This window comes from Columba livia, chromosome 6 (genome assembly GCF_036013475.1).
Source record: "Columba livia isolate bColLiv1 breed racing homer chromosome 6, bColLiv1.pat.W.v2, whole genome shotgun sequence".
Classification (NCBI taxonomy): Eukaryota; Metazoa; Chordata; class Aves; order Columbiformes; family Columbidae; genus Columba; species Columba livia.
In genome coordinates this window covers 13,452,297-13,475,928 of record NC_088607.1, presented here as the reverse complement: position 1 = coordinate 13,475,928, position 23,632 = coordinate 13,452,297, and the positions used below count along the sequence as shown (strand labels likewise).

Below are 23,632 nucleotides of genomic sequence, written 5' to 3'. Positions count from 1 at the left end.
AAGTGATGGCTGCTTTTACCAATCTAGGACACGCTCAACTACAGCAATCCAGGCTCTTTCCTGCCAATTCACTTGCAAGAAAAACACTAAGTACCAATGGATGGTCTGACTTCAGAGCTCTACCTTATAAGTACAATTCTAGTCCATCCACCCAGACCTGACAAAGGCGCCGCTCTCAGACAGCTACAAAAAAAATGCCTCAGCATCACGTTGTTGAGGTTCAGGCAAAACTTCAGTCGCGCAGAAACATGGGATTTTGCTTTCCTTAACCTGGGGAACGCGCTGTGTTACATTTCCTTAGATCAGAACATGCTCCTGACAGGCAAAATTAGCAGAGGATTTAGCCATCACAAAAGATCAAAAAGCATTAATCACATGGGATTCTGCAGAAAAGGTATAGGAGATCAGTGGAAAGGAACAAGAAACATGGCAGAATAAATTGATACCCAGGAAGGAAGGCACTAATCTCCACCTGCACTCAGTTATCCTTGTTTCAGGCCTCTCCTCCTGCACTCAAGTTCCTACCAAATTTACCTGGGGCTAGTCAGATCATCCACTCAGGAGCCTGCGTAAACAAGAGACAAAGAAGAAATAGAGGCATGTTTATACAATTTGGGGATGTGGAGAAGAACTATCAGTTCAGCTAAGTTTCAGCTGGAGCAGACAGTGTTCCTGATGCACCAAAGACCTGGCATTGTTATCCTACAGAAGCCAGCGTAGCTCACCTGGCAGCCCGCAGCCTTTGCTAACGTGTGGATGAGTTTGGACCAGCCACTATTTCTATTCCTGTTGCTGCATTGCCCGTAAGACACATTTGCCAAGGGCAAGTGTATGCCCAGGCGCTCAGCCTCTGCTGTGTCTGCACAGAATCAGTGGAACAAAGGCCCTTGTGCAACTCAAGCACATCACCCAAGGAGGCCTCAACACTGGCATCTGTTGCAGCATTGCAAAGGGTTGCTACCACTCATACGTAATGGAAGTTTCCCTGAAACCACCAGCGTTTTCCCTCAAATGCCACTACACAATGCTTCCTGGAAGTCTGAGCCAAATTTAAGCCAGTGTCAGCAAGCATCCTGCAAGCAACCCCAAAATCATTCAGTCCCTGGCTTTCCACATGTGCATTCTGCAGACAGCGTCCTCACTGGGGGATGTCGGTTTCTGTTTGCAAGGGAGACTCTGGGGTGGCATAGGGGAAGCAACACCCTTTCGGCAGCTGGCTCTCAAACCTGGATACTGCTGCAACAGAGATACTTAGCTTCCCAGGTCTCAGCTGAGTGATGGGGTCCACTCACCAATTCCCAGAAGTTAATTTTTTATTTTAAAACCAACATATTAACAGCCCAGGAAGTGTACAGTCATCTTCAAAAACACACAAAAGATGTCTGGAATGACCAAGCGTGTAATTTAACTTGTAGCTTGTACAGGAACAAGTTCTGCTTGCTTCCTCAAGAGGAGAAAAAAAAGGCATTTTCTATAGGGCTCAATTGTCTCATATGCCTGGCAATGGAAATAGCATTCCATTTCTGGTCATTCTACTTTTACTCAAGGACATTTTGGTCACAGAAGGTCTACTTGAAACACGAGAATAATTTGCGAGCTCACCCCAAGCATACAGCCATCCCGTAATTTTGGTTCTTCATACTCTGCAGAGAGTTTCCTTTTCTGTAACAGTAAGGAATTTTAGTCAGGATTAAGAACAAAACCTCAAAGAAGCTGTCTCTCAGATTCCTGATCTTGTCTTCGTGCAAACAAGCAAGTTTCACCTTCTCTCCTGCAAGTCAATGTGTTCAGTCTTCACCTTACCCACACTCAGAAATGCAGATTCTTCAATGTGTTTTCCAGGACAATGAATAAATTTGCCTCGAATGTAAAGGGTTTCAAATGCTCAGTGATGGATCTTCCCAGGTTCGCATTACCCGTCCTGAATCTCCAGCTATACTCAATTAAGATGAATGGGTGAATTCTCTCCAAGCAGCTCAGGTATTCCTCCTGCAGGCAGGCCTCTAATAGCAGCCAAATTCTATAAAAGGCCATGTGGGAAATCAATGTGCTATTTATGAACTTACCAATATTCCAACCAATGATTCAGGTTTAGTATTAGATGCTGTTCTTCCAATCCTAGGGTCTCCACTGCATGGAGATTTACCTTGCAGGCCCCTATCACCTCCATCACGTTTGTGTAGGGACTGTGTTCAGGGCTTCCTTAACTTTATTTCAGTTTCAGCACACTGAAATTTGATATTCCAATTGCAAGGTTTCATATGCAGTCACCTAGACTCCCTAAGAGCTATTGTCCTTTAAGAAGGATACATTTCACCTGCACATATGGTCACCGTTTGACAGTCAGCAAAGTGCCTCAAGACCTGGACATCGAATCATGAAGGTGTTACCTTACACTCGTCAGACAGTGCAGACGTGTGCCTGCCAGCATTAGTCTAGCTAGTCAAGCTGCTGCTAATCATGAAAGAGCAACAACTTATTTTCTCTTTTATCCAAGTATCAAACCAGTCTGCGATTCTTAAGCAACCATATGGCTGCTGTATTAATATAGGAGCAAAGTGAAGGTAGGTCTGCAGCGCGAGTGCACCCAGCACTGCCCTTCCCCTCCAGCCGCTGGGAGATGTGCTTGCATTAAAGCCCATCCCACCAGCACACTCACCAGAAAGGGTGTGTGCACAGGGAGAGAGAAGAAAAGATCAGCAGGAGGTAGTTATGCAAACAGAATTAAGACAACTTTCCAAAGCAAAGGACTAGGGCTCTCCAGCACGCGTTCGCACTGCTGGGAGAAATAGGAGATATGGACTCAAGTGAGGTCAGGGAAATACTTGGCATTGTCACCAAGTTGAAGTCTAATTACGTTGCCAATATAACTGCAGTCCAGTTTCATTTGAAACAAAGTGATGTCCCATTGCACGTGAAGCTTTCAGATGAAGTCACAGAGTATCAAGATACAAAAAAAACGAACTGGCCAATAAAAATAGTAAAGAGAAGCCAGCCAGTAAAACAGAGATCCAAGACAGCACATCTCATCCCCTGCATCTTCCAGAACTGCTTCAGTTAATCCAGCCATAAGCCAACATCTTTCTGCCACAAAACTAATTAAAGTCTCCATCAAGAATTCTGGAAAGTCTGATGTTCCCGTCCAAAAAACAGATGGGAAGACCCAACATAAACCCCTCTGTCAAGCCACCCCCTAAATCTGATTGTATACTGAAGCTCCTAAGCAAAGAAATTACTTCTATAGGTTTTGCTTAATCTGAAGACGGACAAGAAACTGGTTTGTGGGGAAAGTGAACTCTTAACTCCTTACTTTGGGTTTTCATGTTATGTTGCTGGTTGTAACTGCAACACATCTGCTAATGATTACAGCTTCCATTTTACTGCCAAAGTATTATTAGAACTGCTTATTTGCTGTGTAGCTCGGGAAAAAGAAAAAAAAAAAAACAACAAAAAACAAACCCAACCCTCTTCCATCCTTTATTAATCCTGTCCTCATCTGACACAACAAAAATATACCAGTTTTTTGCTTACTTTGAAAAATAGGCCTGAAACTCACCACAAGAGCCAAAGCCTTTGTGTATAATCACTTTCTTGATTAACTAGAACAAAGGGCAGAAGGTATCAGTCACTATGCATTATGTTTAGTATTTTGGGGTCTTATTTAAGGCCATTTCAGTGACTTGCTTTTTTAAAAGAAATTTTGTTATAACCAAAACCTATGAAAAGTGCCTTTTTTTTTTTTTTTAAAGGCAGCCCCATCCCAAGGAATGAAGCCCACAAGGTACCTACAGGACTTATTAGAAGGCCTCAGTAACATCCTTACATCTTCTTGGCCTCAGGTAGTTTCTTGCAGCAGTGCTGAGCTGGTGACCTATTTGGCTGATATAGGAAACCAAATCATTAGAAAGTTTATGTACTCTAATATGAAAAGCAGATTTTCCTTGGAAATATTTTCTTGGTGCAGGTTTCAGGGTCCCAAAACTGGCAGTGACTGCATAAACAGAGGAGGTAATGAGTAAAGGCTCCAACCAGGGATGCTGTGTAAATTTTTTTCCTTTTCAGCCTGCCATCCTGGGCTCCAAACGGGTATGCAGTGGAAACAGAGAATTTAACTATCTGCTGGAGTATGAAGTCTCAGCACAGCAGGATTAGATGAAAAGTGAAAGAGGAGGGAATTTGCAAGCAGCTGGAAATTTCAGAATTGAAGTTTTCAGGCCTGGTAGAAAGTCTGCTATTCTAGAATACCTGGCTGTGTTGTATGGCAAACTTAAAGGTAGAATTGCATGTGTCTCAGCTTTTCCGTGCTTACTGATGTGCCTTGTTCCTCTGAGGCCAAATTGCATTTATAGACAAGTAAATCTTCAAGTCTGTGGTTTCAGTGGTCACATCCCACCCTCTCTCCAGGAGCCAGACTAACAGGGCAGTCTCAGAAGTCCTGGTACAGATTTCACACCCACAACTACCAAACACGAGGTCCAGACAGACTTGTTCCCTCTCCTGCTCTTAGAGGGGACCCTAATGGTCTTAGCCCCTTGGATACAGGGAACTCAAAACAGCTGCAGGTAAGAAACAATCTTTGTAAGGGCTGACCTGTCAACCTTCTGGGACCTCTCCCAATCCTGCCTGTGTGAAGGCTTTGCCCCAGCAAGCAGGCTTGCACTGCTGGGTCTTGCAAGGTGGGTAAATTCCCCTCTCTGGGCTCTCATTCCCATTTCTTGAGAGATTAGAGAACTGTAGAACTAAACAGGTACTATTTTGTTCCATGTCAGGCCAGGTGGAGTGAAGTTTAAAAGAGAACTTGTTTACTTCAGTGGGACATTCAGAAGATGGCAAATGGGAAAAACCCAACCCTGCAGATGCTTATTTAATATACCTGGAGACATCCTATTCACAGCAACAACCCTTCCCCCAGCTTAGAGAAATCTGCAAGTCGGGGAGAGTTGTCCCTCAGACATCAGCTAAAGAAAAGGCAAATTAATGCAAAAGTCAGAGTGGTTGGACTTCAGCTCTCTCCATAAAAAAAGAAAAAAAAAAAAGCCCCAAACACATAACTGAAGTAGCCCTGTCAGAATACCGTTTGCCCAAGATTAAGACAAACAATGAGGATGGGAGTAAAAAACTGAATATAAACCACACAGTACAGCCCAAAGCATTTGAGAAAATATGCTCTAGAGGGATGATTTCAAACTGGGACTTCACTTTTATTGTGACTGTATCTGGAAAGAAGTTCCTTCAAAACAATTTAAAAGCAAACACTACACAGAGGGGATCAGATAGGTACAATTAAAGAGGGGAATGCTTTAGAGGGATATGACCCCATGACATCTCTGTGAGCCTATTATTTGTTAATCATTCCTTTCCCTCTGTAGAAGACTGAAATGAGGCAGCATTGCTTGGAAAATAGTAATTAATTTCTTACTACACTGAAAACTTCCATGATTAATCTGAAGAAACAGCACTACTAAACTTTAGCAAGGCTTTACAAATGCACTGAAGGTCACTTTAGTACGAAATTCATCTGCTTCCAACTCAAGTGGGCCCCACATAATACAACCCGCCAACCAACTCCTCCAGCCCAACAAGCAGAGCCTCCCTTCTAGCAGAGCTCCAGAGCAGCCTGGAGATGTCCCATGAAAGCTTCAGCAGAGTTCAGCATTGCAAAGGGCACAGTGATACCTGACAGCCGTATTTCAAGTGTTTACAATACACTTGCCACCAAGAAGTTAGAGCAAGTACGCACCACAAGTGAAAGCTGGGCAAGGTAACACCAAGGAAGGATGTCTGTGGAATGCAGAAGGGCTTCTCACAACAGATGGAAATGTCGCAATACCAATAAAGGGACACTTTCTCCTTGTCATAGGGCTGGGATGTATATTCCATGCAGCAAAGCAAGAGCCCACTCAATCCTTTGCACAGTCATAAAGCCACAGGTATGTGAGAGGCAGCAATGGAGAACAACTTCATCTTCCACACTGACAGAGGACAACTACAAACACCAGAGTTTGCAGCCCTGCTTTGGTACCAGCATAGAGAATTACCTTCCAAGCTCTTAAACACAGAAACACACATCACTTGCCATGTGAGTTACTAAGTGGAGAAGAAGAAAGACATTTAGACACCACAAGACGGGAGCATGAATATTACAACACATTCATTATTCACGCATTTTCTTTTATGCAACAACCCCCTAACCTCAGCTGAGATGCTGGTGTGGTGATGCTCAAACGGCAGGCAGGTCTAGAAACGTCAGTCCCAAATAGCTTATCGTTCTAGCTGGTGTACGGGGCAGCCTTGAACTGCAGCTCAGAGGTAACTGCTTCAGAAACATTGTGGCAGCCTTCCTTGTTGTGCACTGTAAATCTAAGTTAAATTATTGAAACCCAAATGAGGGCTTCAGCCACACCAACATCCTTTGCCTGCTCAAAATTGAACAGTCAGGAAAAGAAAGCAGCTACCACCTCCTTACCCTCACAGAGGTACATATCTAAAAACCCAACCAGATTAGAAAAAAAAAAGAGAGGTTAAAAAACAGCTCATGAAACAGAATTCACCAGGGAGGTCAGGGTAGACTGTCAAGGGCTGCTTCCAGCTTAGTGCAGCTGCTAAAGTCATTAGACAGTGTCACCCCACCCTTGGGCTCCCAGGGGCAAGAGCAGAGGAAGGAGGGCTCCTCCTCATCTCCTGCTGACACAGCTGTTGCTGGTGGCAAAGTAAATCCTCTCCAACCATTCAACATTTTGCAAACAGGCCACTGGAAGAGGGAGCGCCTGTTTGCAGTATTTACAGGGTTGGTCAGGCATTGTGTTCCCAGAAAGGAGCTGATCTCCAGTGAGAACTTGGCTAGAGCAAGCCGTTACATCCAGTTTTAGTGCTCTGCTTTAAGGGTGTCCCAGGCTTCCCCTGGAGCAAGCACAGAGCATGGATTAGTCTGAATGTTCCTGTCCATCCTGTCAGTATTCTTGACTCCATTTCTACTGACTACTTTGAAACAAGGCACCCAGGCTTTCTTCACAGACACCAGCTTCCAGACAGCTAAACTTTAAATAAATTCCACCCTTTGCAACCAGATGTATCAACAGGATGCTTTGCTTATACCACAGCAAAACAAAGCAAGAGAACAACCAATGTTGATCACCACATCCAAAAAGCCTGAAAACAGAGCCAAAGCTGCTGCTGCAAAGAGACAAGCAAGTGCCATGGACCATCCTTATCCTCACCCCACAGATGGCTCTGAAACTCCATTTGCACAGAGAAGCCCTCTTCTAGCCCATGACCTGTGAGTGTTTGAAGGAGAAAAGCATCTCTGCTTTGCCAGCATTGTCCCTGTTTGGAAGGAAAACTTCTACAAACTTTGTTTTTTAGGACATTAAATGACTTCCCAGTAACTCCTAGCCAGAAATTACTTATCACCCACCCTGCCTCCTCAGAAGGCCTGTGTTTGTCTGCCTTCGTACATACACTGAGCAGAGAATTGTGGCAGGACAGGAACTGATTCATAAATGGATCAAGTATCCGCTACTGCGGGGCTGGTGATGAGCCCAGAAAGGCAGGATACAGGGCAAGGCAGCACCGCGTGTGGAATAGGGCACTGGAGTCTACTGCCGTGGCTTCAGTACAACCCTTTCCACCTTCTTCCCACCCACCCCCAATAAGGAGTTTAGAGCAATTCTTTCTTGAACTCAGCTGTGCTGATTAGAGAGTTACAAACACCAATGCATAGAGGAGTAGTTACACAAGCTATCCCAGGTATTTAGTGGTGGTCACTTACCTAAACCTGTCCTCTGAGATGAAGCCACTAGTGTTAGAAGAAAGGTCTTCAACCTACTTAAGTGTTTCTTTCTTCTCCTCAAGTTCCAGGCAGAGCTCAAGGACTAATGAAGGGAAGGGGCTACTGTATGAAGGGCTGTTTACATTTTATATCACAAGCATGGTCTCTTACAAGGTTTAAAATTCATATACACAGCCATGCTGGGAAGAAATGGAAACATGGAGAACTGAAGTAGCTTTCTCAGAGCAACCAGGGCAGGGTTGGATGTACAAACAGAAATCAAGTCCCACATCATATCTGATGGACCACGTTCTTTTGAAATGCTTTGTAAGGAGAAAGAGAGCTTTCCAGGGAAACCCAGCATGCACGACTGCATCTGAAACAAAGTGTGATGTTGATAATTAGCCATACTGTGTCTGGCAACACATCCAACCAGCAGATGCAAAGCTACTGACATTTCATAAGTAAACATGGTAACTGCATTTAGAATTTGGTGCAGTGCTACATCCACATTTGCAGCCTAGGAAACTGCTTGTATGTCACTTATCTCTTAGAATAAACAGAAGTGTAATGGGTTTTGGCCAGCTTTTGCAAGATAATGCTAATGCTCAGAAACATTTGCTAGCAGTGGACACAGTGCCAAACTCCCTCATGTACAAAGGATCATGAAGACAACATCCTAGAGAAACGGGCAAAGCAGCAGAAAGTGGATGTAAGAAACGAGCAGTTGTCTTTACAGAATTTAAAACAAGAAAACTGCACCACACTACAGAAAAAGGGATCGAAAAAGCCAATGCTACTTGCAAAAGAAAGCATGGCAGAGGGGATGTAAGGATATAAGATTGATCCATGAGATACAAAAAAAGATTTTTCTCTGTTTCTACCTGTACCACTTTAAGGGTGTCACTATGGCCAAGATGTAGTAGTTCATCATGAAATTTCAATTTGGTACCAAGTAAAACCACTTAACGCTGGAAAGCAACACCTTCAAATAAAGGGTGCTGTATTTCCCATGAACAGACAGAAGCCAAGCTCCAAAAGCCCTCAGCCTAAGAAGAGGGGGTTTGCAGTAGAGAAGCCAGTGCATTCCCAGGAGCCAGAATTCTAAGGGAGCTGTGGGCTCTCTGTGTCCTTTTCCTAGATCACGATTGCAGCCAGCGAGCAGCACAAGTGAAACCAAATAGTGATGCAGAGCACATTGCCAGGCACAGACTGGTCTTCCAATGCTGCATGGATGACCAGCAAATACCAAGACCCCTAAAGCCAGTACACCCAGACAAGCAGAGACCTTCCTTGTGGCAACACTTCAGTGCTGCGTCCCATGCCCCAGCTACAGAGGGGAGAAGAGCAGCCTCCCTTCCCAGAGATCCCTTTGGGTCCCAATAAAGTTATGCTAGCCATAACAGCTTTGTTTTATGTATTCCGTGTAATATAATATTGGAAAATATGCAATTGCAAAGGAAATAGCTACAATCCTCCTCAGCCCAGGCAAAAACACCATCCCACGATGGCTTCACCGCAGACACGGCTCCTAAAGGCTGAGGGAAGAGCCCCCATCCCGCCCACGAGCAGAGCGGCAGCGGAGGCAGAGGTGCTCAGGAGTAAGCTTATACTTCGCCATCTGTCAGGTTTTCCATTGCAAACACTGCTGCTGCAGTTTATAGCTTGGCTGTTTCAAGCCACATCCATGCAAAACTTGGCAGAGCTGCTTTGGCCCAGTCCCTCCCCTTCTACCTTAAAGAAATCTGTGTTGGATTCCTCCTTTAAAGTCGCAACATTTCATTTCTGCAGCAGAAATACATTTTTAAGTCATTCCACAAGGCTTTTTTGGTTAAGATTTAAAAGCAGCCTATGTACTTGACAGAGAAGACTTGAGTCAACTATTCACACTGTTATTCTGAAACAGCTCGGAGATGTTTAGATAGGGTTGGACAGTGCAGGTTGGTTACACGGTGCATTTAAACAAACCACAGTCACTTCCAACAAGGAACACAACCCTACAGCCTGTTCCCAGACACCATCTGGAGAGACCGTAAACCTCCATTTTTCTCCTGATGTGACTGGTGCTACACGCAGATTTTCCTCCTCAGCTGAGGAAAAAATAAAGTAGTAGATATCTATCAGATATATCAGGTACATTGTAGGTCTTCTGCTCACATAGCCAGGATCCAGAGGGTCTGAAGGACAATTTTTGCTGAACCAATATAGGTATTTGCTGCAAAAACCAGGTGTCAAAGTCTGAGAGCTGATACATTACTAAATAGTTTGTTCTGAAGTATAGAAATCCTACAGATTTCTTTCAGTCTAGCATGATTTGCCTCTGTGACAATTGCAGCAACAGTCAGGTTACAGTGACCCATGGGCTTCACAACTAAGATCAAGAGTTTCGGAAATCATTCACTACATATGCTACGTTGACCTTGCTTTTAAGTCATAATACTGAACAGCATTTTCAACCTAAAGTGATGTCCAAGTCATAAATTTCATTGGCACAATAATGAAGACAACCTTATCCAACACTTTTAGTGAACGAGAAAACTACGTACAAGACAAGGTCCTACCAAATGGGTTTGCACATATTTGACTATGAGATGCTTTAAATCCCATCTCTGATATGGGAAAAGTAACACTGAATAATGCTGTACAGTAAATGCAACACATTTACATAAGATAAAGCTAATGTAGTTTGATGATAACCAGATAAGACTTCAATAAATCAAATGCCAGATTCCACCCCACCTTCTCCCCCCCAAACTGGCCTTTGAAAGCAGAGCTTGCTTTCTTCCAGGGGGGTGCACAATCTGGAAGCAAACTTCAGAGGAGATGGTAACTCTAGCTCAGGCCCTGGAAGTGTACAGAAGGAAACATCCAGCAGGACATGAAACAGACACCATCCTTTGGAAACAACTTTTGAGCTTCTTTGTGTAAAAAAAGTATAGGGCCATCTGGCCAGTAAAGCGAAGGTGTTTCTTCCCTGCAAAGTCATTCAACAGAGCAGAGTTAAGGTTTCTCCCACTCTGGGAAAACAAAAGAACCATTTAAGTGTCCCTAGGCATCAACATGCAGCCCGATTCAGGCAAGGCTTTTGAAATCAAGCAGTCATCCATACTATCCAGTATATACATCCACACACATCTAGCTTCCCCATAGTGCAGTTAAAAAACCCAAACCCAGACATATGATATGCTATATGCATGCATATATACAAGGAAATTTGAGATACTGGCCCAGCAGCACATCCAGTGCGCACTGCCCAGTCTGATGGGACTTCTTAGCCACACAGCTAACAAGCTATCTAGCCAGATTTTCTTCCCTTCATTGAAGAAATTGTTCCTGCTGCAGGTGACATCTGTAACACCTCACATCACCTTTACCTGCCTGGATCAGAAGAACTACCCTAATTTATACAATCACAACTGAAGTTTCACAACACTTATCAAGCCAGCATAACCATACAATCAGATGAATTACCACACATATGCACAGTCCAATAATTTTCTTAAAAAGTGTATCCCCATGTTCTTAGAAGTCATAGCCACATCTTCTAGGCATGTTTTCCTACACTAGACAGATACCCAATTCAAACAATAACTTACAAGTTTAAAAAGCTGACATCCAAGAAAATTTTTCTAGTTTCATTACATGCTATTTATAGGTTCAGCTTTAGCTGAAGAGACAAGAAGCCAGAGTATTAAAATAATTCCTGTGGTATACCTAACCCAGGAGAAAGTGAGAATGTATGTTTGTAGTCCTGTCCTTGGAACAACTAAAACATGAATTCCTAGCCAACAAAGTTTAGACAAGTATCCAAAGCAAATGGTGCTCTCTCCATCACCAATCTGTGACTTTAAAAAAAATATATATATAACTATATCAGTATTACATATATATAGAGAGAGAAATTAAAAGGACAAGTTCATAGCATGGAGTTTAGGGCTTCAGATTTCCTTCCTTGTTTAAATGGACATGAAGAAATCTAGCTGCTAAGCATCAGAATATGGTCTTAAGGGCTGTAATCCAAGTTCAAGGATGTTTCCTTAGACAAGTCATATTTCTGGACCCACTAATTAAATTCAAACCCTGACACTGTCCATTTATATGTTCACATACCATGTGGTTCAATACAATATGATGTGAACTGTGCAAGGCAGAGAGGCCACATTAAAAGAAAACACAAAGGAACTCTAATTTGGAATTCAGACACTTCTTGCATTATTTAACAGCCTAATTCCCTTGGCTCCATAAGCCATTATCCAAGACAGGGATATCATGGATATGAATATAAGTTGCCACAATAACCAGACTTGTTCTGACAGCAGGAACACCCACTATTGACAACAAGAAGCCCTCAGGCTTGGAAGTGAGGATGCTTGTCCACTAGCCCAGGCTCACTTTGAGAAAACATTTCTTCCCCTCCAATTGTAACGATTGTTTTAAAGTCGGTCAGATGAGCATTTTGGCCTCCGGTAGTTTTGCAAGTGATACAGTCAGTACTCAAGAGACAGGCATTTCTATTTGGACTAGCCAGTGCATTTCCACACACTACCTGTTTGGACACCACACCAAATCACTGGGCAACTGACTGCACTGTGTTCAGCCAAAGCAGCATTAGGCTTTCACACAGCAGAGAAATAACCACTCCATTAAAAGTAAGAAAAAAAAAATATAATGCATGGTCATCACTGTGGATAACCTGACTCAGACCTCTGGAAGATGGACTTGAAGCCCAGATCAGGGTGTCCTGGTTCCCTGAGCTCTGGCACGTCCAGCACGCTCCAGAGCCATGAGCTCTGTGTGTGGAGCCACCAGTACATCAGCCTTCCCTTGAGCAGCTCCAAATGCCAGCAGCTCCTCTGGATGAAGACACACAAGTCACGAGTGGGCTGGAAACCAGTCCTGGACAACAGCTTTGGATTAAAACACATGGAACGCTGGAGGGGAGGATGTGAGCTGCTGAAGACAGGCAGTTACTCAAACCAGCTGCTAACCCGCTCCAACCACTCACATGTACACAGTCTCATGTATTTGTTCAGACTGACTCAAAGCTACCAGACATCCAAGAGTTAAAGTATAAGAAAAGATAACTGTACAAACACTTGCCAAAAATCTAATTTTCCAAGTGGAAGCTGTTTATTCCAGGGATGGCAGAGAAAGAGATTTCATCTTGCTTTTACATGACAGGCTCTGCCTCCTTGCCTCAAAATTCTCCAATTAACACTTCTGCAAGAAGTTTTGAAACTGTGCATGGCCACGTATTTATCTACGCACATTCTCTCCCTTCCCTACTGAGCTCTGGGCCACGAGCTAAGCTGTCAAGCCAAGTTTCATCCCAAGCAATTTTTAAACACTCATCCTATAAATCCTCCAAAAAGTCAGTTAGTAATGGAAATCCTGACAGAGACTTGAAGAGACAGCAGAGCAACTGTATCAGTCTACTATACATCAGCTTCATTAGCTGCAGATCCTTTTCTCCTTCACCTTCATTTTCCATTAGTGTATTTTGGCTAATTAATGCACAAAACCTATGAAACATTCTTACAGTAGAAGGCAACATTTGGCCCTTAGCCCAAATCAACATTAAGAAACTTCAACATCCTCAGCCAGACATAGTAACTGTACCAGATGGAATGAACATACAGCTACAAGTAGCGATGAGGAAACCGAAAGAAGAGGAACACATGCAAAAATCACACCATTGGAAGAGGGAAAAAGCAGCAAACGTGTCTTACCGCTTTCGTTTTTCTCTATGACATCCACGACCTCTCCAGCCTGGAGGCTGATCTCAGAGTTCTCCTGCTTCTCATAGTTGGACACCACCACATATTGCTCCAGGATCATGGGTTCAGAGCTAGCATCAGCACCTGGGGAAGGGAAAAAGCAAGCTGTAAGCCAGCTTCCAGCCATGGCTCCTCGAGAGCGACCTCCGTCCATCCGATTCACGACAGGCCAACTTGTTGCCAGAGCCAAACGAATCAGCAAACAACCCTGGCTGGCAGCATATCCCCAAATGGCTGGCCATATAGAAACAGCCTCCTCTGGCCCACAACCCAGCAGCACAGAGGGACATTGGAGAAAAGAAGAAGAAAAAAGGGGAGGAAAAAAAAATACAAAAAGGAGCTAAAAACAGTGATTTAGTTGCAAAGTTTCATGACGGATTCTGAAAATAAACCTCTTCCCAACATGGTTTCCACAATCCTTGCTCCCATTCAGAGAGAAAAATCCTGGGCAGAAGCAGCATAAATCCACAGCTGAGCCATCCCCCCAGTAAACCCAAAGAAAAAACAGCTCTCCCCTTGGCAGCTCAGCTCCTTCTCCACTCTAAAGGCTCGAGCTGAGAGTGAAGAGGGGGCTGTAGATGCCAATCATATTCGTCTGCACTGCAGCCCTTAAATAGAAACACATGAGAAGGATTGAAAGAGAGGGAGGTGGGGTGGAGGGAGAGAGGGGAGGGCGGGGAAGAGTGTTTACTTGAAACAGAAGAAAAAAAAAAGTTATAGCCCCAGATCCTTGCTCAAACAGGGCCGCCCCCCGCCAGCTCCGCAGTTCCGCATTCCCTGCGGCAGAGCAGCCCGAGCGGGACAGGGCACAGAGCACTCTGGCTTCCCCCTCTCCATCGCCCTTCGGTGCCTTTTCGGAGCCCTTGGAGCCAACCTCTCAAGTTGTTCGGTTTCTCTTTGCACCAAGGGCTTTCGGCTGTCAGTGCCGTTTATGAATGAGTGTAGGCTCTTGCACAAACAGGGGTGAAAAAAAAGCAAAAAAATAACCATTCTCCTCCCTTCCCCCATGCTCCTGGAGTAGTTTCATGTGTTTTTTTGATTTCTGACTTTTTCACCCCCAAACTGAAATCGTGTACTGCGGGGTGGAGCCACGAGGCAGGCAGGCATGCCGCGGTGCCAGATGTGGAGAGGCAACCTCCTCACGCTGCTGCTCACTATACGAGACACATCTCTGTTCTCTAGGACAACACAAACAGTGCGGCTGGGGCTGCTGCACCCCCAAACCCAGGCACAGACTGACCGTGCTCTGCCTGGAAACCACCTTGAGTCATGGAAGTCTTTAAGACATGAGAGTTTCTCATTTTGCCCTCACTTATACACTCTTTAAAGTGTCAAACCAGAGCAAAAAGCACCTACAATTTCTGTCTGAGAGCCACCAGACACATATCTTAATGCAAAATTATTTTACAGGTTTCCTGAATTATAGCTATGTGTGTTAGGGCAGAGCAGTTTGGGCCAACAGCATTATTATACACTTTATATAGTAAGAGGCAGTTTCTGTCTCTCCAGATTAAGACACGCGTGGAAAGGAAAGACGGCAGCAGATGTACGACTTGCTGCAAGTCCCATTTGATGGGATGGGGGCAGAGCCAGGAGCAGGCTCCAGGTCTCCTGAATCTCTGATGACAAATTGGCTACAAGAGACGGGAAGGAAGCAGCACGGTCTGAAACCGTCCACCGGACGAGTCAGGAGACTGACAGCCAAGCACAGGATGCTCAGCACTGTATATCCAAAAGCAGTATGTTCATGTGCAGTTGGGCTGAAGATGCAAAGTGATTCTACAGACAAATAATTAGCATCCCTGCCAAGAGAGAGGTAAAAAGTACATCAGCCATTAAAGCAGCATCCTGTGAAATGAAAATCCTAGGGCAAAAAGTAATTAATTCAACCATTTCCTGAAAGGAAACACTATCACAATGCCTCCCTTTGGACCAGACTTAAGAAATCCAGAAAATTAGAAGACTTCCTTGCTCCCTAAGCATGCCTCTGACTCTCCTCAGGTTATGCAGGTTAATTTTCTTTAAAAAGGAGTCAGCTCCTCTAGAAGTTTGTGTTTAAGAGATTTAACTTTTCTGTGGATAGTTGAACCACAGCCAGTAGCAGGAATAGGGGGAGAAGATTGTGAACTGACAACATTGAAACTTAAAGATTTTCACCGTAGTTGTTCATTCCAAATAAGCATCATGTTTCTGTTCATGATTAATCAACCTGACTTGTGTGTTCTGGTTTAAATCAGTACTAAGTGAGTTATGCTTTTAACCATTTCACAGTCCCTTCTCCAGTCCAGAACAGGGCAGCATCACCATCTTCCTTCAACCTATTTATGCAAGTAACACCTACAACTCTGTCTTCATTTCAGCTTTAAGACAAATATCAGTTCTCTAACCAGAAACAAAAGCCATCATGGCCATATGTTTATGCATGTGTATTAATGGAGAAATCAGTGTGTGGGAAGGCAAAAGAAGGGACTGAACAGTTGTAAAGGGAGCAAGGGACATGCAGGCACCTAATTGCCAAACAGACACCTCAATCATCATCTTTCCTCCAATCTCATAGACAGTTTTCATGGGAATAGGATAAGAGAAAAATCAAAGCACAGCATTGGCTTGGTGGTGGGAACAGTGCTCATGAGATGCACAAGTCCCTGCTGGGATCAAGTTGAGGAGCAGGCTGGGGCACAGGTTGGCAGACATCCCGCCACCAGCCACCCAGCCGGGGACTGTGTGCCAGGGGAGCGCCCTTGCCAGGAAACCCAGAGAAGCAGCACTTCAAATCCACCTCTGCAACTCCAGCTCCAAACACTGTGGGTTTACAACAGTCCAGCAAGATAGGTTGTATCTGCACACACATATTTGAAACCAGCAGGACTTTATGATGCCATTTACTCTGTCCTGCCTTGGATAAGGTATTCACTGCGAGAGTATTTCTTTGTCACTACAGTGGCTGGTGCAACATACACAATTAAGAGACTGTTTTAACAGAAGATTTTATAGTGTTACAAGGTTCCCATTAAGACAAATAAAAAAAAAAAAAAAAAAAAGGGGATGTGGGGTATAAATTCCTTTGTCTAGGAAGTAACCAAGGTCAAATAAACTTGTTCATTTGCAGCTACAGCAGATCATGCCTAAAAAATGAAGGTGGGATCCCTGTGGCTCCTGGAGTGATGCTAATCCAGGATTAAGAACTGCACTTTGGGAAAGACTTCAGTAATGGCAAAGGAGGAAAGAAATAAGGAAGGAGAGAAGAGGAAAGAACAGAAAAACAGATCCTGTCAATAATCAGAAGCCTTAAACATTTTGTGGGTAGCCTGGTTTAGGTTGTTACTATGTTCCCTTCAGGCATAGTCAGTAGAGAAAACAACGAAACAAAAGAACACCAAAGCCACAAAGGAAAACTAACAAACAAGCAAGCAAGCAAGCTTTAGCCCTTTTCTGCCTTCCATTCCCCACAAGCATCTTTAGATGAATTACTCCTCAGTGACACTCAGGAGGCCCACAACATTGCCGGCATGTTACATCAGACTGCAGGTTTTCCCCCCAAAAGGGGATTCAAAAGAATATGACAGGCAACACTGCAGAGAACACAGCACCAGTTGCACCCTCCACCATGGGAGCTTCTGCATCCCTGCCAATTAGTTCATGTTTCATTTGTAGCACAGAACACAGCATCACATTGAAACATAACAGCCCGCTCAGCGTGAAGCTCACCAGAAGAGAGGGATGCGGAGGGGCACGAGTCCCCCAGCAAGCTCACATGCACACTGCAATGCCCCCTGACATTACAGCCCCGCTTCTAAAAAAGCCTCTTCAGCCCAGGCAGGAGAAATGGAGAGCAGAAGATCAGATAAGGCTGACATAAGCAGGTAAAGTTCTTCCCTCCTCTCCCCCCAAAAAGCAGAATTAGCGTTTCGGTTTAGCTTCAACTTCAAACCCTCCCCAGAGCAGAGCGCACGATAGATTGCTGGCTGAAATAAGAGTTTGCTTGCCTCTCTGTTTATTTTTGCCTCGAGTCCGTTTCCTGGTTAAAGTCTTGAGGATACCCCTCCTCCTCTCCATAGGGCTCCACTTTACAATCCTCCCGCTCCTCACCTCAGCGATACCCTTCCTGAGGCTAGGCAGAAATGTCATCGGAGCTTGTCCATGCCCCTCATAGCTGGCACTATTAAGTGACACAGTTACACCCTGTCCCCCTCACCAGGCAGCAAGGAGGGAGCATCATTCCTCTTGCTTTACTCAGAGACCAGCAACTACTGTGAAAGGCTCCTAAATAAGAGCACAGAGCAACGTCTTCCTCCTCCTCCTCCTGTGTTGCAACAGCTACGACCTATGATGGTTTTGCAACAGCCAAAAAATTAAAACCACCAACTGGACTCCAAAAATAAAGTCATCTGGATATGGAAATCTGAGACTCCTGATCTTTGCCAGAGTACTCTGTTGTTATCAGGCTATAAACATGTCTGCTCTTTTAATCCATACAGCGCACAGGCTTTTATATTGCCCTTTTATGATTATCAATCAAGTGTTTACAAATTCAGACTAAATGAATTAGTATTGGGCTGGTCAGTGGAAGTTTTGCAGAAGAAGCCAAACCCACAGAAACGGTCAGTGAACACCATAAGGATGATTCACAGCTGAGCAACCAACTGGCAGGTTGTCCAGTTCTTCCAACCTGGGCACAACTGCTGAGGACACGTGCAGGGTCTGCACACAGGGTGTTTGGCCAAAAGCATCCCCAAGTGTCACGGCTTTCCATATGATACAGTCAGAGCTTTGCACTCCTCTGTGTATAGGGAGGAGTAACTGTAGTAGCTTACATCTTGAGCTGTGGTTTCTTGTTAAAGCCAATTCTTCAAGGGTAAGCCTTTATGTAACTCTGGAAAACTCCTTTTGGGGAAGAAGAAAAAAAAAAACAAGAAAAAAAACCCACTAGAATAGCAGCAAGCCTACATAAAGTCCTCAAATCAGTCTATCCCTCACAACAGCCATGTGCTCAGCTCTAAACACAGGGATTTGCTTCCCCTAAAATCTTTGCCTCTTATTTCTTATCAGAAGTACCATGTTCACAATGATAAATAAACATGTTAAATTGCATGTTTTCTTAGAGCCTTCCACTAGTGCGCTATCCCCAAGTATTTTAAGATGGAGAGCTTAGGTCTGCCTAAAAACTGGGTTAAGTGTTTATTGCACACAAGATAAAGAACAGACTTTTCCAGGCAAAGAACATGAGATTACACAAGAGCTCACGATCTCACAGGGGTCTCCTAAAGGCAGTTCCTAAAATAACCAAAGTTCCTAGAGCAAGCAGTGGGATGAGACTACAAATCTCCTTGGGGACAACATGGATTCAGATCAAAACCATGTTTCTAAGTCTAGGATCTCTCTTCTATTCAGTGGTGGGTTTTTTGCTTGGGGTTTTTGTTTGTTCTTTGTTTACTGTTCTTAACATGCCCTGAACAAACAATCAGGACTTTGACTCATCTCCTTGATACTCTTGCACACCAGCTTGTCACTCTTCAGCTCCCTTTCCACTTACCAAAATTCAGGCTATAATTACACATTGATTAGTCCCAGAGGTCAAAGGCCACTCACAGCTTGTGACAATAGGAAAGGGAATCCACCTCCATCCCTTCCCTCAGACAGGAATTACCCCCCAGTCCTAATAGTGTTTCCACTCCGAGATTAACAGCTCTCAGTGTAGCAATCCTGAGACACAAAACTTTAGGGACAGAGACAGAAGTTCAGCACCACCCATAACAACTGAAGGAATTCAGTACAAATTCGGTTTCCAGGTGTCAGCAATAAAACAGCACTGGCAAAAATCCTTTTGCCTCGTTATAGATGAAAATAAATATTTGGATAAGTCTATCAAATGCGTTACTAATACACTAGCATTTCTCTGGTTCTTTCCTGAGCTCAGCCAGGTAGCTTTTTTGCTAAGGACAAAGCAATTCTGCTGCATTTTCAGAAAGTTTTGGAAGCAGGCAGCACCCTGCTATTAGGCAGAGACAGGACTGAAAACAGAGAGGGAAGGGTTTGACCATTTAAATAATAATTCAGAAGACTCAAAGCCAGACAAGTTTGGCCTAAGACCTTGTCTGAATCCCAAAGAATGCCTGAGAATAAGACAAGGTCGAGCACCATCCACACGGTGATGGCCAGGTCAGCATGCAAACCCTCTCATCCCAGGTTAGCAGCCATGATCAATAGACAAGAAGTTTCTCTGTAAGTTAGCATCCATACATGCACCTTCTTCAGCTCCACAGCACTCATGTGCTCTGCAAGCCTTTCAGTACCTGGGGAAATAGTTTCCTTACAAGCAGACAGAATACTAGTCTTTCTTCTTATCTTCCTGGCTATAGATGCAGAAATCTGGTATAGATGGTAACTCCACAACCTGTACTAAGTCCTCTCCTGGGCCCCATGGGTTGCTGCTACAAACCAGTACAGGGAACCCAAGTTTGCATTTCTGCCAAGAAGGGAATATGGCCATCCATCATGGCAGCAAAAAATTAACCTGATTTCTAGATTTATTCCCCAGCATAAAGGGTACATAGTATTTTCTAGTATTTCTGAGAACCAGGATCTGGATAAGCCTTCAAAAGTTTGGGACAAGTGGCAGCTTTAAGGTAGATTGTGGCTTCCAGCACTGAAGTACGTGTCTGATGCACAGCTAAAACCAGCAGCAAAACATCCCCCATGGGGAGCACAACAGGAACAAGCCTGGCCCATGTAAATGGCAGGCGCTCTCTCAAGCAAGTGCTCCAGTTCAGTTCTTCCTTCTACACAGTCTTCAGCAGCATTTCCAACTAAATCCTGACAAAGGGAGAAGTTCAGGGCTGACCTTTGCCAAATGGAGCTTGTTAGTCTCAGGATTTTTATTTTTTATTTTTGATCTGCAAGGTTTTAAGACAGAGCCAAGAAAAATTAGAAGCAGGAGGGTGAAAGGAAAAGTAATAAAAAAGAAAAAAAGAAAAAGTTGAGTCCTCTTTCCACTCCTTCTTGGAAAGTTGGCTCTCTGAACAGCAATTCCAACCAACTAGGTTACAGGTAGCAACAGTTAAGAAAACGTAAGTATTTTGCACACAAATCTGCTAAACTGCTTGGAGACGTTCATACAGCTGCTAGATGGGGTCTTCCACTAGGCTGAAGTCACCCATATACTCTGGCATTTTCCCTGGTCCTGCTCCTCAGTGCAACGCAGTCACGTTACTCCACATGGCATAGAGCAGCCTAGCCAAAGAATTTAACAGCAGTTGGGGTGCCCCACCACAGCACCTTTCAGGATCTGGCTGTATGACACCCATCTTTCTCCAAAGCAGGCAATTGCAATCCTTGGTTAGAGTTTCCACTTTGTGAAGCAGGTTCATGGCCTCATCTGGATCTTCTGTTCTAGTCTCCAGCTTCCAGCCCCGGGCACAGGTATGTACTACAGGGGTGAAGATCATGTTCCAATTCAAGTCTGCTCTCTCAGCCTGCCACGTTATGATAGAGCCCATAGCATGTCTGGAACAAAGAGTAGCTGTGCTGGAAACTAGGGATAATTTGGATGAGAAATAAAGTGAAAGGCCATGTGAACTGGAACAGCATGTGGAGCTAAGAACCCATCAGATGCTCCAGAAGACTTGTGAGCAGGATTGCAAATCAACATCCACCTTCTCTGGCACTATGCAATCCAATTAATCACTTATATTTGCCCTATCATCATGCACAGATTTCTGAAGCCAAATTAGCAACAGGCGTTTAGCTAAAAGTAGTCAACAGAAGTGAAGAAATTTGTAACCATTAAAAACTTCACTTCCTTGACCTTCAAGAAGGATGAAAGCCTTGGCATTCAATTTGTCATTTTACATACAGCAACATGAAACAGTCCCAACAGATGCAGAGAGTCAGTGAAACCCAACCTCCACTTCAGCCAGGTAATGCGAGGCCTTCTTGCCATTCCTTCCAAGTGACACCACCTCTTCTGTCTCCTCCTCAGCACGTTTCTCTGCTGCTCAGTCTCGTTCTGTCTGAACTACCTGATGACCTACCAACCACCAGGCTCCTGTGACTGAATACTTCAGATATTTCTGCACTTTTATATCCAACTACCACCATGAAGTTAGACCTCCTCTGCTAAGATTAGGCAGAACCCTCCCAGGAATACATTAGACTTTTGTCAAGGATAGCATTTCTGAAACCACAAGCACTCGTCCAATGAGGATGGTGGGATTTTGTTCACATACTTTGAACAAGGCACAAACCTGAATATTTACCAAATCAGGTATGGAAAGCAGTAGGAGTGTATTTCCATCTTTCATTGCCTTAAGACCTATCTGTGGACTTGACCTGGGTGACCGGCCAGCATCTTGTACAGACACTGTGTCTACGGCTCATGACAATTTTCACAAAGTCTGAAGAAAGAGAAGACCTCTTCTCTTGTATTCCATGTCAGATGACGAATGTTTGAAGAAGAAATGCACTGATTACTCAGGAGAAGTCCCAATTCCTTATACTATAAAGCTTAGTTTTTGCCTTGGATTGGATTGCTTCTCCCCAGACCCTGATGCCTCACCTAGAAGTTGTTTCCCTGCTCACTTATTCTTGACTCCTGGTGATAAGGAGTCTGAACCTCCCATGAAAATTTTGCATCTTTCTGAGTCCCGTGTTTTCCATATAAACCCATTCCTACTGTTAAGCAGAAAAACACACACACACACAAAAACCAAAACAAAACATGGAAAAACAAGAGCATTTCAGAAGAACAAGGAACAGAGTCATGTTCTTTTCCCTCATCTCAACCCACAAGATTTCTCACTTTTGGTCCTCTTGTGCTCTCCTTTGTCCCACATGGGACAGTGAGAGAGCAGCTGTGCAGGTACTTAGCTGTGCCCAGGGTCAACCTGGGCAAGAGGGGAAGCTGCTTTGAATTATGGCTTTGATTCGGGCAAGGAAGATACAACACAGCAAACTACTATGCACTGCAAGGAGCAACATCAAGGTGAGGCAGCAGTCAGAAAAGCAAAGCTCTTCCTTATAAAAAATCATGAATCATGAAAAAACAACACACACGTAGATGACAGATCCTGAACATCCACTGTCAGAGATTCACATTCAAGACAACTCCAAAACCACGCACAGCTTGAACTACATGCTTCTCTCTTTAATGGCATGCAGAACACAAAGACACAAGAATTTACCTGGAGCAACACTCTTTTTTGGAGTCTCAGACAAACTGGACATCCAAACTTGAAATCCAAGAAGGCAGCAGCCATGAAAAGAGAAAGTAATTAGAGAAACAAGAAAACAGTCATATCAGAAAGTTTGAAAGTTAGTCAAGACAGTTTTGAAAGGAAGTTTTTCTTAAGAGAGTGGTGTTGGCATGATGGGGACTCAGTTAATGGTCAAGTCATAAGTACTATCCAGTTTATTTTTGTGTTTTAGGAGACTTACAGAACTTGTGAAACTGATCAGTAGTGATCTAATTTTGAGATCTTGGAATAAGATATGGTCTGAGCTTGTTCCCAATAGAACAGGGAATGCATACCAAGAGACAGTTTGACTCATTAAGCCTCAGACCTGCAAAACTATTTAGCTCTGCAGCTGTTAATGATCCCCAAAAGACCAACAGGCAACTTGCAGAGATTGAGCTTCGCAAACACATGCAAGTTTCTACAAGCATTTTGTTACCCTGGGATAGCATTAAAGAAAATAGCAAATAATGCTCCACAAAAAAAGACCACAAAGCTCCAATAACGGTACATTCAAAGTACAACTAGAAACACGAATTTTTACTCAATGACTATGAGGCAGAAACCTGGTTAAGGAGAAAGCTAACAGAGCTGCTAGCAACAAATTCAAAAGATTTCTCTCCCCCCCATGAAATGAGGTGTAAATACTTGGTTTTGGATTCTGGGAATAATTTTCAAATGTTAAGTGTTTTGTTTTATTTTTTTAATACACTGGGAGCATGTTTTAAAAGTTAGCAGGTTTGCCCACATTTCAAAATAAGAACCAGCAAACATTCCCCTTCTGTGGGATGAGGGAGAAGAAGGGCGGCTGTTATTCTCACATTGCCTCTGAGACGAGACAAGGAGAGGTGGTTTGT

At 43.9% G+C, this 23,632-nt stretch overlaps 1 protein-coding gene across 14 annotated transcripts in view; it reads right to left on the bottom strand.

Annotated features, from left to right (window-relative positions):
- Nucleotides 1–23,632, bottom strand: part of SH3PXD2A (SH3 and PX domains 2A) — a 259,091-nt gene that overhangs the window by 52,353 nt on the left and 183,106 nt on the right. For 6 of the 14 annotated variants that reach the window (XM_065067107.1, XM_065067105.1, XM_065067113.1 and 3 more), the window contains one exon: nt 13,498–13,629. In XM_065067107.1, coding sequence (XP_064923179.1) covers nt 13,498–13,629 — 132 coding nt within the window. Of the gene's footprint in view, nt 1–13,497; nt 14,154–14,236; nt 14,361–17,531; nt 17,872–22,724; nt 22,773–23,632 lie in introns of those variants that run through there. The other 8 variants (XM_065067108.1, XM_065067106.1, XM_065067104.1 and 5 more) reach the window with 5 other exon arrangements.